This window comes from Motacilla alba, chromosome 1A (genome assembly GCF_015832195.1).
Source record: "Motacilla alba alba isolate MOTALB_02 chromosome 1A, Motacilla_alba_V1.0_pri, whole genome shotgun sequence".
Classification (NCBI taxonomy): Eukaryota; Metazoa; Chordata; class Aves; order Passeriformes; family Motacillidae; genus Motacilla; species Motacilla alba.
Window position 1 is genome coordinate 58,354,056 of NC_052031.1, and position 15,678 is coordinate 58,369,733.

The 15,678-nt window shown below is 36.5% G+C and overlaps 1 protein-coding gene across 2 annotated transcripts in view; it reads right to left on the bottom strand.

Annotated features, from left to right (window-relative positions):
* Positions 1-1,521: 1,521 nt before the first annotated feature.
* The window catches only part of KDM7A (lysine demethylase 7A), a 62,253-nt gene continuing 48,096 nt past the window's right edge, over positions 1,522-15,678 (bottom strand). The window contains exons 13-20 of one of the 2 annotated variants that reach the window (XM_038153379.1): positions 15,350-15,474; positions 14,680-14,837; positions 11,424-11,521; positions 8,801-8,946; positions 8,454-8,662; positions 8,033-8,118; positions 6,641-6,917; positions 1,522-6,036 (exon numbers count right to left, since the gene is read on the bottom strand). In XM_038153379.1, the coding sequence (XP_038009307.1) occupies positions 5,942-6,036; positions 6,641-6,917; positions 8,033-8,118; positions 8,454-8,662; positions 8,801-8,946; positions 11,424-11,521; positions 14,680-14,837; positions 15,350-15,474 (1,194 nt within the window). In that variant the 3' untranslated portion in view covers positions 1,522-5,941. Of the gene's footprint in view, positions 6,037-6,640; positions 6,918-8,032; positions 8,119-8,453; positions 8,663-8,800; positions 8,950-11,423; positions 11,522-14,679; positions 14,838-15,349; positions 15,475-15,678 lie in introns of both variants that reach the window. The other variant, XM_038153378.1, reaches the window with a different exon arrangement.

Sequence of the window (15,678 nt, forward strand, 5' to 3'; positions counted from 1 at the left end):
CCCAGTTTGTCACAGGTTTTCAACTGTCCCATTAAGCAGTACGTGGTTTGATGAGGTCAGCATTCTTGTTCTTTTTCTGTAAAACACTTGGCACAATTAAGTCAATGAACAGATCTCCTAGTCCTTACAGTCACCCATAAATTCTCTGTGAACTAGAAGCCAGGCTAAGAAGCAAACCTGAGCAGCTGAACAGGATGCTGATACCAAACCCTTCTGCCATCTGATTCTTCCAGTGCCATTGGTGCATCATTTATCTCAGGCTTTCCTGAAGGACCCTCAGCAGAGCACTGCAGCAGGTCAGTGGGGCAGAGTAAAAGGCAGCACACCAAGCTGCAGGATGGGACAGCCATGCTGTCACCACCCTAGGAAAGCACCCATATGCAAACACTGCACTGCCACAGGAGCCAAAATAGGGAGCACAGGCAGCTGCAAACGAAATGATGGTGTCTGGAGGGGGAAAAGCAGCTGGGAAGTCCTCCAGGACTAAAGCAAGTATGGCTAAGCATATGTAAGTGTGAAAGAGAAAGCTCTTCTTCCAGAAACTGCACACACATCGAGGAAAAAGAAAAACCCAAACCAACCAATAAATCTAGAGTTGAGTCAGCCATCAGTAGCATGAGACAAACCTGAACAAAAACCAAGGGCAAGAATACAAAAATACCATTTGACACCCTTTTTACAAATCTAGATCTGATAATATGATGAATCACAAACATTTCCACCTCCTTTTTATATTAGGATTCAAAAAGAATATACACATCTTCACAAAATGCATTTAGTGGCCATATAATATACTTGGATTAGAATGAAATTTGCACTTTGAAAAAAACTTTTTTTTTTTTTAATGGTATGAGAATATTCCCTCACATTTCTCCACAAAATTTCTTCTTCAAATGTAACAAGCAAAGGGCACAGAGATTGGACCTAGAAAAGCATTTTTTCTCCTGATGATACTCTGTACATTTTACTGTATTTACACTGAAGTAAATGAGCAGAAGTCTGAAGAAATTAAACGCTTTCCAGTGCTAAAATCAAAACATAAGCATACAATTTTTTAATTTCAGTATTTTAAAGTACAGAAAGTGGAAACTATGAATATCAAATACAAATTTAAACAAAGCCACTTGTCCTCCCCTAGAATAATCAATGTGAACTACTTATAGAAACTTACAAATTTAAAGTAAAATCAAAACAAAATAAATACTGTACATACACTTTCCCTGCCTGCAGGCAAAAGAGGATGGGAAATACTGTTATGAATTGAAAACAATGCTCTTAAAGCTGCAGCATCCCATTTCCCAGCCAAATACTTAACACAGTAGTGCGTTTCTGTAAAAAGGAAGACACACATACACCGACCCCTACTGAGCAGACAAGCTAACATTTTCAGAAACATTAAGAAGGAAAGACAGAAATTAGACTATGAGAGTAGAAAAAGGAGGAAAAGACAAATGGGCCAGCAAAACATTACTACAAAACTAGTAAATATAGACAAGAACTAGCCCCGTTTTTTGTTTGGTGTTTTTTTTTTTTTTTTCAAATTCCATGTTTGTTTTTTTTTTTTTAAAAAAAGATTCACCAAAGCATTGGCAGCAATAGACATTTCCCAGCAGAAGTGACAATACATATCAATATAATCTCTTAAAGTGATCCCTTTCATTCCCTTCCCACAGCATGAAACTCTTATGGCTTAATTTATATTAAAAGTAGAAAAAGTCCTTTTTTCTCCAAACAGAAATGCAGCCTATGAAGAACATGCATCTCCTTATCAGTGCTACTTTCATTTCCCATCCACTGCATGACTTCTCATTCATAGTCTCCCACAAAGAGGGTTATCAGGGTGGGTTTTTGTTGGGTTTATTTTTTGGAAAAATGGATGTTGCAGCTTTTCATCTTGTTTAACGATAAACAGTAAGGCCGTTGGTTCCATTTATATTTCTTCTGTCAAAGAGTAGTGCTGGGCTCACTCAGCCCCAGAACTACAAACAGCTTCTAATGGTCTGGAAGTATTATGTGAATGACACTCTGGAAAGACACAAGGCTTGGGGGTCGTGGTGGGAGTGTGAAGGGACAGGTGGGCACGTGGAGCCTAAAGAGGGCACTAGTCACTGGGTCATTCTAGTTCTGCTTAGTCTCCACAGCTACCAAAAAGGGGGTAGGCAAGATTCCCACCAGCTCTGGCTTTGAAATCCTGCAAAAATTTTCAACACTTGCAACTTTATGGTCTTGTGAGTGAAGGCAGCTTATGCCTTAGAGCAAAGCCAAAGTGTCTAAAATGTGGTCGTGACACTGTGCTCTCTTCCATCTCTACCAAAGGTAACACAAGCACTTCAACCACCAAAAATAAAATAAAAAATCAAAACCCCAAACCCCCACATGTGATCAGATAACAACAATTTTAACTCTCAACATCTAACCCTTCCAAAATTCTCTTTAAGAATGAATTCATGTAGAGTTTTATAGGTTGCATAGGTAATCTACCTCAGAGGTCAACAAAGGCTACCCTGTAGCCAGGGTTTATTAGCAAGTATAATAGGAGAAGACAAGGGAAAGTTGCTGGAAGAATCTTTGATATAGTTTCTAGGTGGTCTTTCCATTTTCATATTTGTTTATTTTTTTTGCAATTGTAGGAATGTGAGAACTTGGAGAGTGGGAAAACCCCTACAAATATTTCATTTCCTATTGTTCTGCCTAAAAAAAAAAAAAAAAAAAAAAATTAAATTGAGTTTTATGCCAAATGCGAGTTCTCTGACTTTTCAAAAAAGATTATCCTTGAAAACAAGTTACCATAGCAGGTGTCATTTGCTGTTGTCCAGCCAGTGTTCCCTACTCCCTCCCTCTTCCACCCCAAGTGAGACAGCAAGGAAAAAATTGGGCTTTTTCTCTCCACTACAACAACACAAGGTTCAGTCCATCTACAGAAAGATTGGTGCAGAAGTGATTTCAGCTAGAATACAATAAATATATCTCTACATACAAGTACACAAAACAAGTGAGGTCACCACATCCTCTTCATGAGCTACCAGGAGATTTCTTTTTTCTCCTTTGTTGTTTTTCTTTCTTTTTTTTTTTTCAATACTGCTCAACATGGCAATTCCTTTTGAATTACTTGTTCTGAGTTAGAACATCAGATTTAACTTCTGCTGGAAGCATGGATATTTGAAGAAAATGGGAATGAACCTCTGCCTGTTGACAGCCTGTGAAGAGACTATTACATAAATTCATGACAGTGGAGAGCCACTCAGAAAAAAAAAGGTTAGAAAACTAGAGCAATAGAAAGGATAAAACCAAGAAGAAATAATATATATGGGTCCAGCCATATCTATATTTCAACTGTAAGACACAGATAAATAGTGTGGATGGTCAGAAAAGAGACTTTGTATAAACCAATCACATGTACAAGAAACTCTGTATTTTAAAATTCCTTACTCCAGATTCTATTCTGGCATACTTTTACTTCAGACAAAAATCTGTCTTTAAGGAGAGAGAACTCATTCTCTATTCTGCTCTGAATCTGATTGCTGCTCTTAACTGGAATTTTCTATCATTAGAAATTGCACAGCCAGCAGGAAGGAAACAGTTTGGTTCAATATGCTAAAGCTGAAACAGTTTCCAAAGCCTGGCAGGCATTAAACCACTTGCTCAAGTTTAAACGAAGAGAAAATTTATATGGGTATATAATTTTAACTAATATTGACAACATAGTTTATTTCTTTTACTTACTTTGGTGAGAAAAATTAGAAGATAGTTAAAATATTAACTATTTCCATCTAGAAAACATAGCACCTGAGAACAGCAAGTCCTTATAGTAATTTTCAGCACCTGCAGAACACTTCTTAGCTTATCTTCTGCTTTTTAGAAATCCTTGACTACCTCCATCTAAAGGCTGATAACTTGATAAATTAAAAAAAATTATAAGACTAAAAAACTTTTAATTTAATTAACAAACAAACAAAAAGTTTAAAAATTCACCCATACAAGTCACAGAAGAAGTTAAGTCATCATAATATAAAAGTAGGGCTGCAAAAACACTCCTAAACTATAATTTCCAAGCTCCAGACAAAGTAAAGCTATGAAAGCTACCTGACTTTTTTTTTGCAGTGGCACTATATTTTGATGTTTCTCCATTTATAAACAGGATAACATAGTGCTAACTGGTTCTGACCCTGCAGCAATAAAGAACACCTGACATCAGAACTATTTCCACAAATTTCTAAATGCATTCATAGTCTAGCCTAAATAAAAATAACTCTGCACAAATATTATGGAAAATAAAACTGACTTTGTTTTTAAACCACAAGAGAAAATTATTCCAGTATAGGATATGGAGGAAGGAAAAATTGGTGTGGAAAATTAAAATCAGCTTGATGACTTGGACAGCTATGCCAGAGTATTTTTACTCTTACTAATCAAAAAAAAAAATTAAAAAAAAAAACCCCAAACAAACACCACCCAACCAACAATATTGTTGTCATTAGCATATTGACATTTACATTTTGGCTGGACCCTGCAAAATGCCCTTTTTCCGGAATCAAGTAAAAGTATTCCCCTTTCTGCCTTCATCCCCGTCCCTCAAAAGTTAAATATTTAACTTTATATTACAGAAAAATACAAATTTTAAATCAAAATTATTTACAATAATTCAGAATTGGCATTTGCTATCAGCTCTGTATGAAGCCTGACACAAATGGACATTCTGATACCAGTAAGCTACTTAAATGCTTATATATATGGACCAGTTAAAACTTTTAATTTGCTGTCTTGCCCAGCTTTGAAAGCAACACACATTCTCTTGCTTTCATGACTCCTCAGTAAAATGTGTTTAACGTACAACAACAACACAATTGCTTCTTCCATGCTACATTAAGTAAAATGCCAAATCTTTTAATTGCAATGTGTATCTTACGAGTTACTTGAGAGCAACTGTTCTGAAGAAACACTTATCTTAACTGATGTCCCCGTTCCTCCAAAAGATATACTGGGTCTTCCTCCTTTGTACCAACTATTAAATTACTAGTACAAGTATAATTTCAGGGAGTCTTTTTACAGAAGAAAATCATCAGAGACAGATCATCAGGAGGAAAACATGAAGTCAGATTTGGAGGAAAGAGGTAAAGTTTAAAACAAGTTAGCTACTGGACCAACATAAGAAAATTCTTCTGTGTTTAGGAGTCTCTTCTAGTCCATTAAATAAATAAATCTGATATTAAAAAGGACAGGTTAAAAAATAATCAAGCTGGCAGAGAATATGCAACTTGCAAGTCAACAGAAGCCCAGCCAATAGCTTACAAAAAGCAGGAAAAAATAATAAGATTCCTTATGCCTTAATTTAAAAAATAATTAATAATGCATCTCACCCCTATTTAAGACTATAACCTGAATATCAAATTTAGGAGTCCAGACTAATCACAATTAATGTGGCTCTCCACTGCACCAAACATACATTATCAAAACAATTTAAAACTTTCACATTATTAAATCTAAATTAATAACCCCCCACAGAAAAAGTCTTCCAAATAAATAGTTTCTTAAATGAATTTTAAAGTTGTGAAAAATCTATCAGAAATAAATTATTGATAAACCACCTTCATCATCTTCCCCTCATTAATTTAGGTCAGAAACTACCAGCAACAAATGATATTCAAGCCCTGATGAGAGACTATTTCTCACAGTCCGTGTCTCTCTGAAGATTTCCCCGTTCCCATATGGTTATTGCTGAGCAGGTGTGGCACAGTGAAAATGCAGCATTGGGTTGGGTTTTTTTGTGTGGTTTTTTTTTCCTTTTTTTTTTTTTTTCTTTCTTTCTTTTGTTCATCAGGCAGTGTTTTCTATGGTACATGCAAGTCTGCTTCAAGCAGAGGAATAACAGCAGCTCCAGGCTCTGTTGCCCTCAATACTGGTCTGTGTAGGAAAGACAGCAGTAGTAGAAGTAGCAGCTACATTAAACAAAGAAGCGTGCATGGCCATTCCGGTTCAGCTTCAGGATCTTCCCAAGGCGCTGTTTAGCAGTTGCCATTCCTTTCTTTGGACGTTTGCCTGAAAAACCCAAGCAAGGACTTCAGTCAGGAATTTCAGGATGAATGTTAATCATTGTAAAACAATGTTGAAACCCAGGTTTCAAGCTGAAGCAAGCAAAATTTTCACCGGAATCAGTTTGAAAAACAAATAGGGAACCAGAATACTTAAAAAGAACACTCCCAGGAACGGTTTTCCCTGAACTCTGGTTAGAATTATCATAAATAAATGAGTGTATTATTTACAAATATTTCCAGTCTAGGAAGCGCAGTGGGTGTAGTACGGGAGAACTTCATCTGAGCTTCCTGAATTTTACTCAAGTTATTCTCAAGTAAACTACAGAATATAAACCAGAAACTAAAACCTACATAGTATGCTCATCGGACTATTTCTGAAGTGTTAAGAGCTTCTAAACCTTCATTTCAATAAGCAAATCAGATTCAGGCCAGTTAGATCTCTCTTAATTCCACCTCCTCATATTCTGTGCCAAAATCTGAGTGTACACAGCAAGCTCACTTTGTATTTTTCCTCCAGGTCTAATCCTGTCCTTTACTCAGTTTCTGCATTTAGTCTTTTACTTCCCTCCCCTGGCCCACTTTGGCAAGGGGATGGAGATCAGCATTACCTTTTGTTGCCTGGTTGCTGATAGGGGGTGGATTTGATGCTGGCCTCTTCGTTGGGTGCAGTGGTACAGACAAGGATGTTTCACCATACGGCCTGTCAGGGCTAAGGCTGCCATCACTTAGCTGACATTCTGCTTCCATCAGGCTCGAGTCTCGTGTGTATTTGCCATGCTGAAAACTCAGGCTGTTGCTGTGGACTATGCTTCTGTTTTCCTGAACCTTAAGACTGGCTTCTGATGCACCCTCCTTCTTGATATATTTTTGAGTTTTATTTGCATCCTAGTATAGAAATGAGAAGAAAAGATGCACAAGTTAGTAGCTTCTGGCTACACAGTCACTCCAGTTTTTCCGATTATACTACTGTGTCTTTGAAACAGGTATTTCAGTTCCACCAGTATCTGGCCATTTTATGAGTCCATCATTTCTTTTAGAATAGATACCTCTTAAAGATAACATGCAACAGTCTCTGTGCAAGCCTTCCCATTTGCACCTAAGGACAATGCTACAGTTTAAGTACACATACTAATGTACTCAATTCCTCTACTACTTGTTCTCAGTTTGCAGTGACCAAAACAAATGCAATTGTTCTTGATTAAACCAGACACTGTATCAAGCCATACCATAATCACTGACTACTTTAATAGGTAATTTGTTTTCAATATTCAGTTAATGAAAGAATAAATACTAAATTGGGAATTAAAAACTGCAAAGGAGTACCGTGCAATCAAATATTCTTACAAAGCAAACACCACTAAGCACACAGTTAAAAACAGTGCTATTTAACAGCTGTAATTTTGCAACTTTAGTTGTTCTAGTTAATTATTTATTCTAATACTTCTAATACAGACAAGTTCAGAACTACTAAGAAAGTTCACAGTGTAGAAAAGCTCAGAATGTCAGAGTGTAAGGCACACAACCTTTCATTCCTTGCTGGATTCCATTTGGATATCAGAAAACAAAAATATTCTCACCTGCTAGCTGCTGAAAGCTATCAGTTTAGCAATACCAATTTCCTAAGCAAGTATTTTTACTACACATACTATCAACACGTTCCTCTTGTTCTGATGTTCTGACTGGGAATAACAATGAATAAACAAGGTGCTTCCCCAGTTAGAATTAATTTAAATTCACACATTTTTAATGCAATATTTTTTATTTTTCAAGATAGTGCCCTGAGCACCTTAATATTAGGCACTATGAGAGAAAAAAATCTGAAAGGAAAAAAACCAAAACAACAGTGAAAAAATGCATGTTAAGAATAACCCAGTTACCAGAACCAGAAGTATCTGTCAGATACACAGTGTTTAAAGACCAGTCCACCATGCCTTCTGTACTTACAATTTCATGATCTTTCCTATAAAAATGTGTTCAATATGTTCTAAGTATTGCTTTACCTGAGGGGTAATCCTCGAAGTGTCATTCAGGTGTCTAGTCCATGCTGAAGTTCCCAAGTCTCCTTCCTCCTCCTTCACAGACCTACCTAAAGAGAAGTTCAACAAGTTTAAATTTTAATACTTTCAATCTAGCCACAACTTTCCCATTCTTCTAAGTATGCCACAAAACCTTTAGATGGAAATATTTAGAAGGGGTATTCTTATAACAAGCTCAGTTTGCTCTGGTTTTCAGAAGTAATATTTACTTTTTATAGAAAAAAACAACAACGCAAAACCACAGAATACATCTTTTAAAATGTCAATCTGATTCATTTAAAAGCTACTAATCTAATAACTAAAATCTAAAAATGTAACTATAGGTGACTATTCTGAGCACTGTGCCAAAAGCAGGGAGAAGCAGTTCCTTAGCTCAGATACCTACCACATTCCATGGTTTTGTGGCTCTGAGATGGCTGTCTGTCTTTATGCCGACTCCTGGGGTAGCTTCTGTGTTCCTGAAGAGAGGTTCTTTTATTTGTGCAGTCTGTGCTTTGAGTATGACCTGGTAAACATGTAGTATAGTGCAATCCTGCCATAGAAAGCATGCCCTGAATAGCTTCTTCTTCTGTACTTGTCGAGGTAGGACATTCCCTAGGAAAATCAAGGGAGTAGTAAGCAGTTCAAAACAGAACCCTTTGAAGGACTGATTTTTACGTTGCTATAAAGTAGAACCATAAATACATGCTAAAAGATCTAACAGTTCATTAAAAATGCCCACAATGTGCTTACTTTTTACTGGGAGTTTCATTTCTGGATGGCTTCTGGGTATTTTGACAAAGGTCTCTTGTGACCTTAGATTCCTCTTTGAAGTTTGATGTTACTTCCAGCTTCTCTTCATCACCTGAGCTTTCTGACTCCTCTGTGGAGGAATCCTTCTGCTGAAACAAGAGGAAACAGTATGCAGAATAGTCACCAGACCTCCTAAGTGGAGACTCTTATTGATGCCTTAGGTTTTAGCTTTTATATTTTTCAGATTCTGTACTGCTTTAGTGTGTAGTTCTGAGCTTCCTAGTAAGGGTTGGTAAGCTCTCTTCACAGAGTAGGTAGACGAAACAATTCCTTTCCTAGCTTTGGACCAAGGACAAATGATCCAAATTCCAGGTCCAAGAGCATAAGCAATGTGTACTGAAGAGAGAAAAACAATAAGGATGGGACTGCATCAGCTAAAGCTGTAATTGTACAACTCCAATATGCAAATGGACCAGAACTTATCACAGTGTGAGACCTCATAACAGGTGGATCATTTTGTGACCATTTTTGGGTTCATCTTGAGTGTAGCCCTGGCTGGGCTCTTGTACTGCCCAAGTTTGAGGCCTTTTAATAAACACCTACTTTATTCCTTTAGCTCTATCTAGCCTCTGTTCTAGGTCAGCCTTCACAAGGCATCACTACCTTAATTTATGCTAAGTAAAGAATTCAAAAGCTTCAAGGTCCAACTGTTTTTATACTTACAGTATCCAGAATGCAGTTAATCTGAATATAGCAGCTGAGATGCTACACATTCAAATTTTGTAATACTGATAAGTACATGTTCCACAATACAGAAAGCATCTCCAAAATCCATTTTTTACAAAGCACCTCACATATTACACCATAGACAAATCACTGCATTCTCTTTAACGAGAGCATTAATTACTCTTATCTTCAATATTCAAAGTACAGGGAAGAAATACAGAAGTATGACTCCAAGCAGCAGACAGAATTGATGTCTATTATATTTAACAAGACACATTCTGCCCCAGAAAACTGCTTCTGGTTCCTGCTCTCACAAAATATAACTTTCAACAGCACCATCTCTGATGAACGACAGATGCTCTCAGGTAAATCCAGAGGACAGCAGGAATAGAAACATAACAGCTGTTGCCTCTTTTACAGAGGCACAGCCTCATTTCATGAATGAAAGAGCTTTTCAGCTCCTGCTGAGATTACAGCTTGTATGGGCAGGAGCTTCTCAAAGGTGGAGCAACCATATGTGACTCAATATGCCTTTACAGGAAGCAAGGGCTACAGTGCATATGTTCCATCTTGGTAATTTAGACTAATCTATTTTCAACAAGTACAGAGAACATCACAATTTTTTTTTCAAGCCAAGGAATATATTTGACACTCAACGGAATTTTTGAAAACAGAAGATCAGAACATTCATAATACTTAAAGACTGACACCGTTAATCCCCACCACCAAAAACAGAACTGGAATTAATGAAGTGCATTTTATCACCAAGAGATATTTTTATACAATAGTTTCATTCACATGAGCAGCTTCCTAAAATTAAAAAGCAGGAGAATATGGAAAAAACTAAGAGAGTAAGTATAGCATAAATATAAAACATTCACTCATTTACAAAGTCATACAAAACTGGCTATATTCTCCTGCGAAGATGAAATGTATCACTTCTGAGTAATCACTGATTCTGTGTCTTAGAAAAGGAAACTTGAGCCAAAGCTGCTGGGAATGCAGTTTAAGAAACCAGAGAAAACCACACCATGAAGGTTCCTATCACTTTCTACAACATTTAGATTAGGTAATGATGAAAGACAGGAAGTATAAAAAAAAAATCTTGACCACCATGGAAAAAGTAGGAATTTGAAAACTTCTTGTGAAGTCATATAATAGGCTGACAACTGAAAGAAAGACCAAGGCATTAGCCTTCCAGAACCATGAAACAAAAATCACTTCACCTTACTGCTAACCAATAAAAATTTAAATTACTAAGTACAAATCAATTTGCAAATGAAAAAATTAAAGCACTTATAGACACATACACACATCTCTAAATTCTAGAAGTTGTATTAAAAATGTTTGCAAATATCCACATATGTGTGCCTTCATACTTCATTTCATTCTGAAGAAAACACCACAATCTAGACCCTCAAATGGAAGATTTCCATCTATTTCCAATAGTCTAAAATACCTGAGAAGGATTTAGTCACTTCAGGTTGTTTATAAAACTGAATACCTGTAAGATTGTTTCCTATTACCTAAAAGGAAACTGTGTGGTAGATACTCATAATTTGAATGATGAAATTTACACTTGTTATTAAAGAAATAAATAAAACAATTAAGATCTGACTTTCCTCAGACCTTGCTTGTTCCAGAGCAGGGCTCATCCTCTGCCAACCCCTCCTCAATGACAAAGAAGATGAAATTTGGCAAGATAGCATATTTTTTTCTCATCACTAGAATAAATGAAGAATGAAGCAGCACATTGTTTGTGATATTAATCTGAACAAGAACTACGTACTTGGTTATTGCTGCTTTAACACAAACTTTGACCAGATAAATATGAAGTATGTGAGCAAAATTTACATTTCATTGCTTCATTAATTTCTGAGACTTTTTTGATATGTACCTGTGTAGTGCAATCAGGCTCAGATTCTTCTGAATCAGAAATATCAGAGTACTCTGAGGATCCATTCCTGAGTTCTGATTTCACACTTTCAAAGAACACTGCAGAGAGAAGGATTAAAATATAAGACACAACATTAACTATGTTAACATTTAACAATTATTTTTGAAGCAAAACCCAAGAAACGCATATTTTGTTTTCAACAGTCTGTAAACAAAGGCAAATGCACACACTGATCTGGTTCACAAGTATGCTTAGGATGACAATGAGTTTTCTACTGCTAACCAACAGACTCCTCAAGCAATTGAGCAGATGAAGACAGGAAAAAACAGTTTATATTTCTTCCTTCCCAAAGGGCACCCATTTCAGAGACGGCACTTGGGCAGTTTCTGGTTTTTTGTACAGGCTGGAGTCAGAGCAGACCTCACCAGCATGTACCCTTAAAAGACTGCATTTGTCCCAAAGAACCACAAGCAGGAAAACACATTGCTAAGTGTTTGTATTCCAGGGCTCAAGGCCAGGAATGAGCTGTATGTATACCTGGGTCAAGGCTGCTGGCAAAAATTTTTATTAAGTACAAATTCGTTAAAGATAACAATGTGCCATTCAGGTAGCATAAGTTTTTTTGGAGCAAACCAAAATACAGTAAAAAAATAATGACTGTGTGTCAAGAAAATAGGGTCTAAAGAAAGAAACATCACTTTAAAAGTATTTATAGTTGCATACAAAACAATGCTGAAAGCAAAACTGCACAAATCAGAAATTGACTCTAGAATGAAGACAAGTAAAATTGAAATGTTGGTTTGTTTCCAGCATAGTTTTACATGAAATCACATACAAGAACACAATTCTTCCTATAATTATGCAAGAATAATAACTATAATTATGCAAGAATAAAGGATGTACCGGTAACTATGTATACTACAATTCTAGTTGAGGTTTGCTCTTATTGAAAACTGTGGCAAAGATCACAATTAGGCATCAAATATATTTGAAGGGATATTACTGATTTCTAAACGCTGCACAGTGATAACTACTTTTAGAGTCAGAAGAAAGCTAACAGATGAGATTTGTCTTTAGAAAGTGAGTAAATTGAAAAGCTGGGACCAAAAGCTAGAGAAGACTAACTAAACTTAAGATAGTATTAGAAAGAACCCTGAGGAACATCCAAGCACATTAAATGAGCAACACCACTGTATAGGAAATTAAGCTATATAAAGTAATGCTCAACATATAAGAATAAATTAATGTTTTTTATTACCGCAGCTCGAAACAACCCAAGGGATTTTTGACTATAACTCATGCCTTTGGCTCATTTCAAAAAGGCAAATAAGATTCTAGGATAAGCAAGACCATGAACAATACAGAAAACAATTTCAGAGATCAAAAGAACTTTCCTTTGGACTACTATATTTTCCAAGAAACTATATTGCTCTGTATGCCTCCAGAGACAAGGAGGAATATTCCTGAAATTGGGTGAATGAGAGTAAGCCTGATCTCACAGATAATGACAAGACACTGTGAACTGAGAAAAATCTCAAACCACTTTCCCTTCACTCACACCAAGTATCTTGCTCAGTTAAGGACAGCACTGGATCTTTGTCCCTCTGCTAACACTGGGTCACCATTTAAAACCAGGATCTTGGCATGACACACAAAGCTAGATGGAGTTTGATCTGTTTAAAGGCATCTCTCTACGGACATTCCTCTTGGCCTCAATCCCAGTAAGAACAACCAAAGTTGGCAGCTGTTCTAGGAACAGGTAGTTCCTCCTCCGGAATTCTCTGTGGACAATGCCTTTCCCCTCTATCTCTAGAGTCTCAGTTAATGTAAAATCATCACACATAACACACACTCAGGGAAGTCTGAAGACACTCAATATTCAATTAAAAATATCAGGATTAGTCCTGAGTGCTCAATTTTTGGAAGAACAATCTCAACATTCACTTCTAGTTCCAAGTACATTTAATACATTTGGATACTCACTGCCATATTCATTCTGTACCAAATAAGAGCAATAATTTTGAAGAAAAGTTACCATTTCTCTGTATGATTTAACCTTTGATTCAAGTGTAAAACTTAGTTTGATTTACTTATTTTAATTTTGGAAGTGGAAAACCACTACAGTAAGCCTTCACTCAACAAGCTGTTCGCCCTGTTTCAAGAATACCCAAGAGAGACTTCTCTCATGTGCAGGTTTTTAATAATGTCCTCTGTGACATTTGGAAGCACAGTCAACAGGGAGTATAGTTTGACTTGTTAAAGAAAATAATTAAATATTTTATTCAGGCTGACAGCAGAGTCGAATGGTATGGTCTGTTGTGCAGGAAACTCAGAACTGGAAGTCTCCAGAGGAGTCTTATCATCTTTTAAGTGTTGACTTCAGTTTTGTAATAGGCACCTTCTGAGCCCTTCTAAGCTCTACTGTGAACGGATGTGACTTATAATTAAGCAGGGAGCTGAACAGCTATGTCAAGGACTAATTCTATCTGCACACAGGTAAGAGCTATTAAAAACAGGCATTGGCTCCAAGCATTCAATATTGATACTTTACTAATACACTGTGTGATAGCACTGCTGAACACTTGGCCCGAGGCTACCAAAAGACCACTAAAGATTAGTTCCCAGTGAAGGGTGGTTTAAAGCACTGGAAAGTGGAATGAAAGTGTTTTACAGATAACCTAAGTTCCTTCCTAACCTTGCAGATTACAAAGGTTGAATGTATAAGGTTTTACTAGTGTTAAATTATGTCTTTTCACTTATATGGAATAAAGCAATTTATTGGTAAAACATACAAAATTGTATGATCAACTATAAAATTGCCAGGTTTAAAACTGGCTATGTATTATGATCTTTCATTCTCTACAGTGAAATGATGCGATGAGCTTTTCACAATGAGGTATATTTTGGTTCTAAAAACGAAATCCAATCAGCATTCTTACATTATGAAGCAGACCTAGAGTAACAAATACTCATCCAGAACACCAATTAAATCTCCACTGTGAAAAATGCTCTCCATAGCATTCAAGACAGCAGTAACATAAAAAGGTGAGCTTTACTTTTCATTTCTATCCTATTAGCTTCTTCAGTACAAAAATATTTAAGAAATGTTTTGTGTAACTTCGAACACTACTGCTCTGATTTATTTCTTTATCCTCTATATACTTAGTTAGTCAGATTGAAACATTACAAAGGGTAGTTAGTCCCTCATTGAGACCATCAAAATGTTCCACTGATAGAACTTGGGAGATAATCTTACTGTTCAGTGGCTTCTGGGCATCAGCATTCCCTTCTCCTTCAAATCCTGAGGGCTGGTCTTCTACCTTCACAGCTGTCTTTTTTGACCTTGTCCTGTCATCTTCATCTTCACTGTCTGCTGTGTAAAGACTTCGATCTGTAAATGGACGTCTCTCATCTCTTCTCAAAAGAAAAAAAAGAAGTCAGTTTTTACTCTTAAAAACCTGAAGCAACCATTTTCCTTCCATTATTTACAACACATTCCAAAGATATAACAGTAATATTGTCTTATGCTCATCTCTTCATTCTGAACTGTAGGTATTCCCATTTACTTCCTATGCAACTGTCATTTGCATAAAGATAGGAAGTTTAACACCAGAGTACTTTAAACGAGAAGCGCTCTTATAGATGGATACAAAACAATTTTTTCTACTTTGAAGCATTCCCTTCAGTACCGACCCCACTGAGCAACTGAATGAAATGCTGTAACAAAGAAACATGCAAAGAATCCCTTCCTCTTCACTTCCTACTTGTGGCTCCACTAGGGGACAGCAGACACAGACACTCCTCCTGTATCCCTAACTAGACTCTTACTGTAAGAACTTAAGAGCTCTACAAATAGAAATATCAACAATTAGCATATTCCAGACCATAATGACCAGGAAAAAGTGTCCACAAGTAATCCTTTATACCTAATTATTCTTCCATTTGACAGCAGAAGGCGAAGATCATTGTCTTTTGTTCTCCATTCAGGTACTGTAGAAGAGGGCTGAAAGGGCTTGTTAAACCTCCCATTCAGTTTTGAGCTTGTGATATCCTAAAAAAGTAAAAGCAATTTTGCTTATTATTTTTTCCTATGAATTCAACTGTTTTTTCTGCACTCCATAAAAGATTAAATTCACTACTAGGATGGTTACCACCTGGATAGCCAACTGAAAAAAGCTCAGACAAAACATGTTTGGATGTAAAGAACTTCAGGAGATGACTGCACTTTCTCCTTCCTTGAATCATCTATACTCCC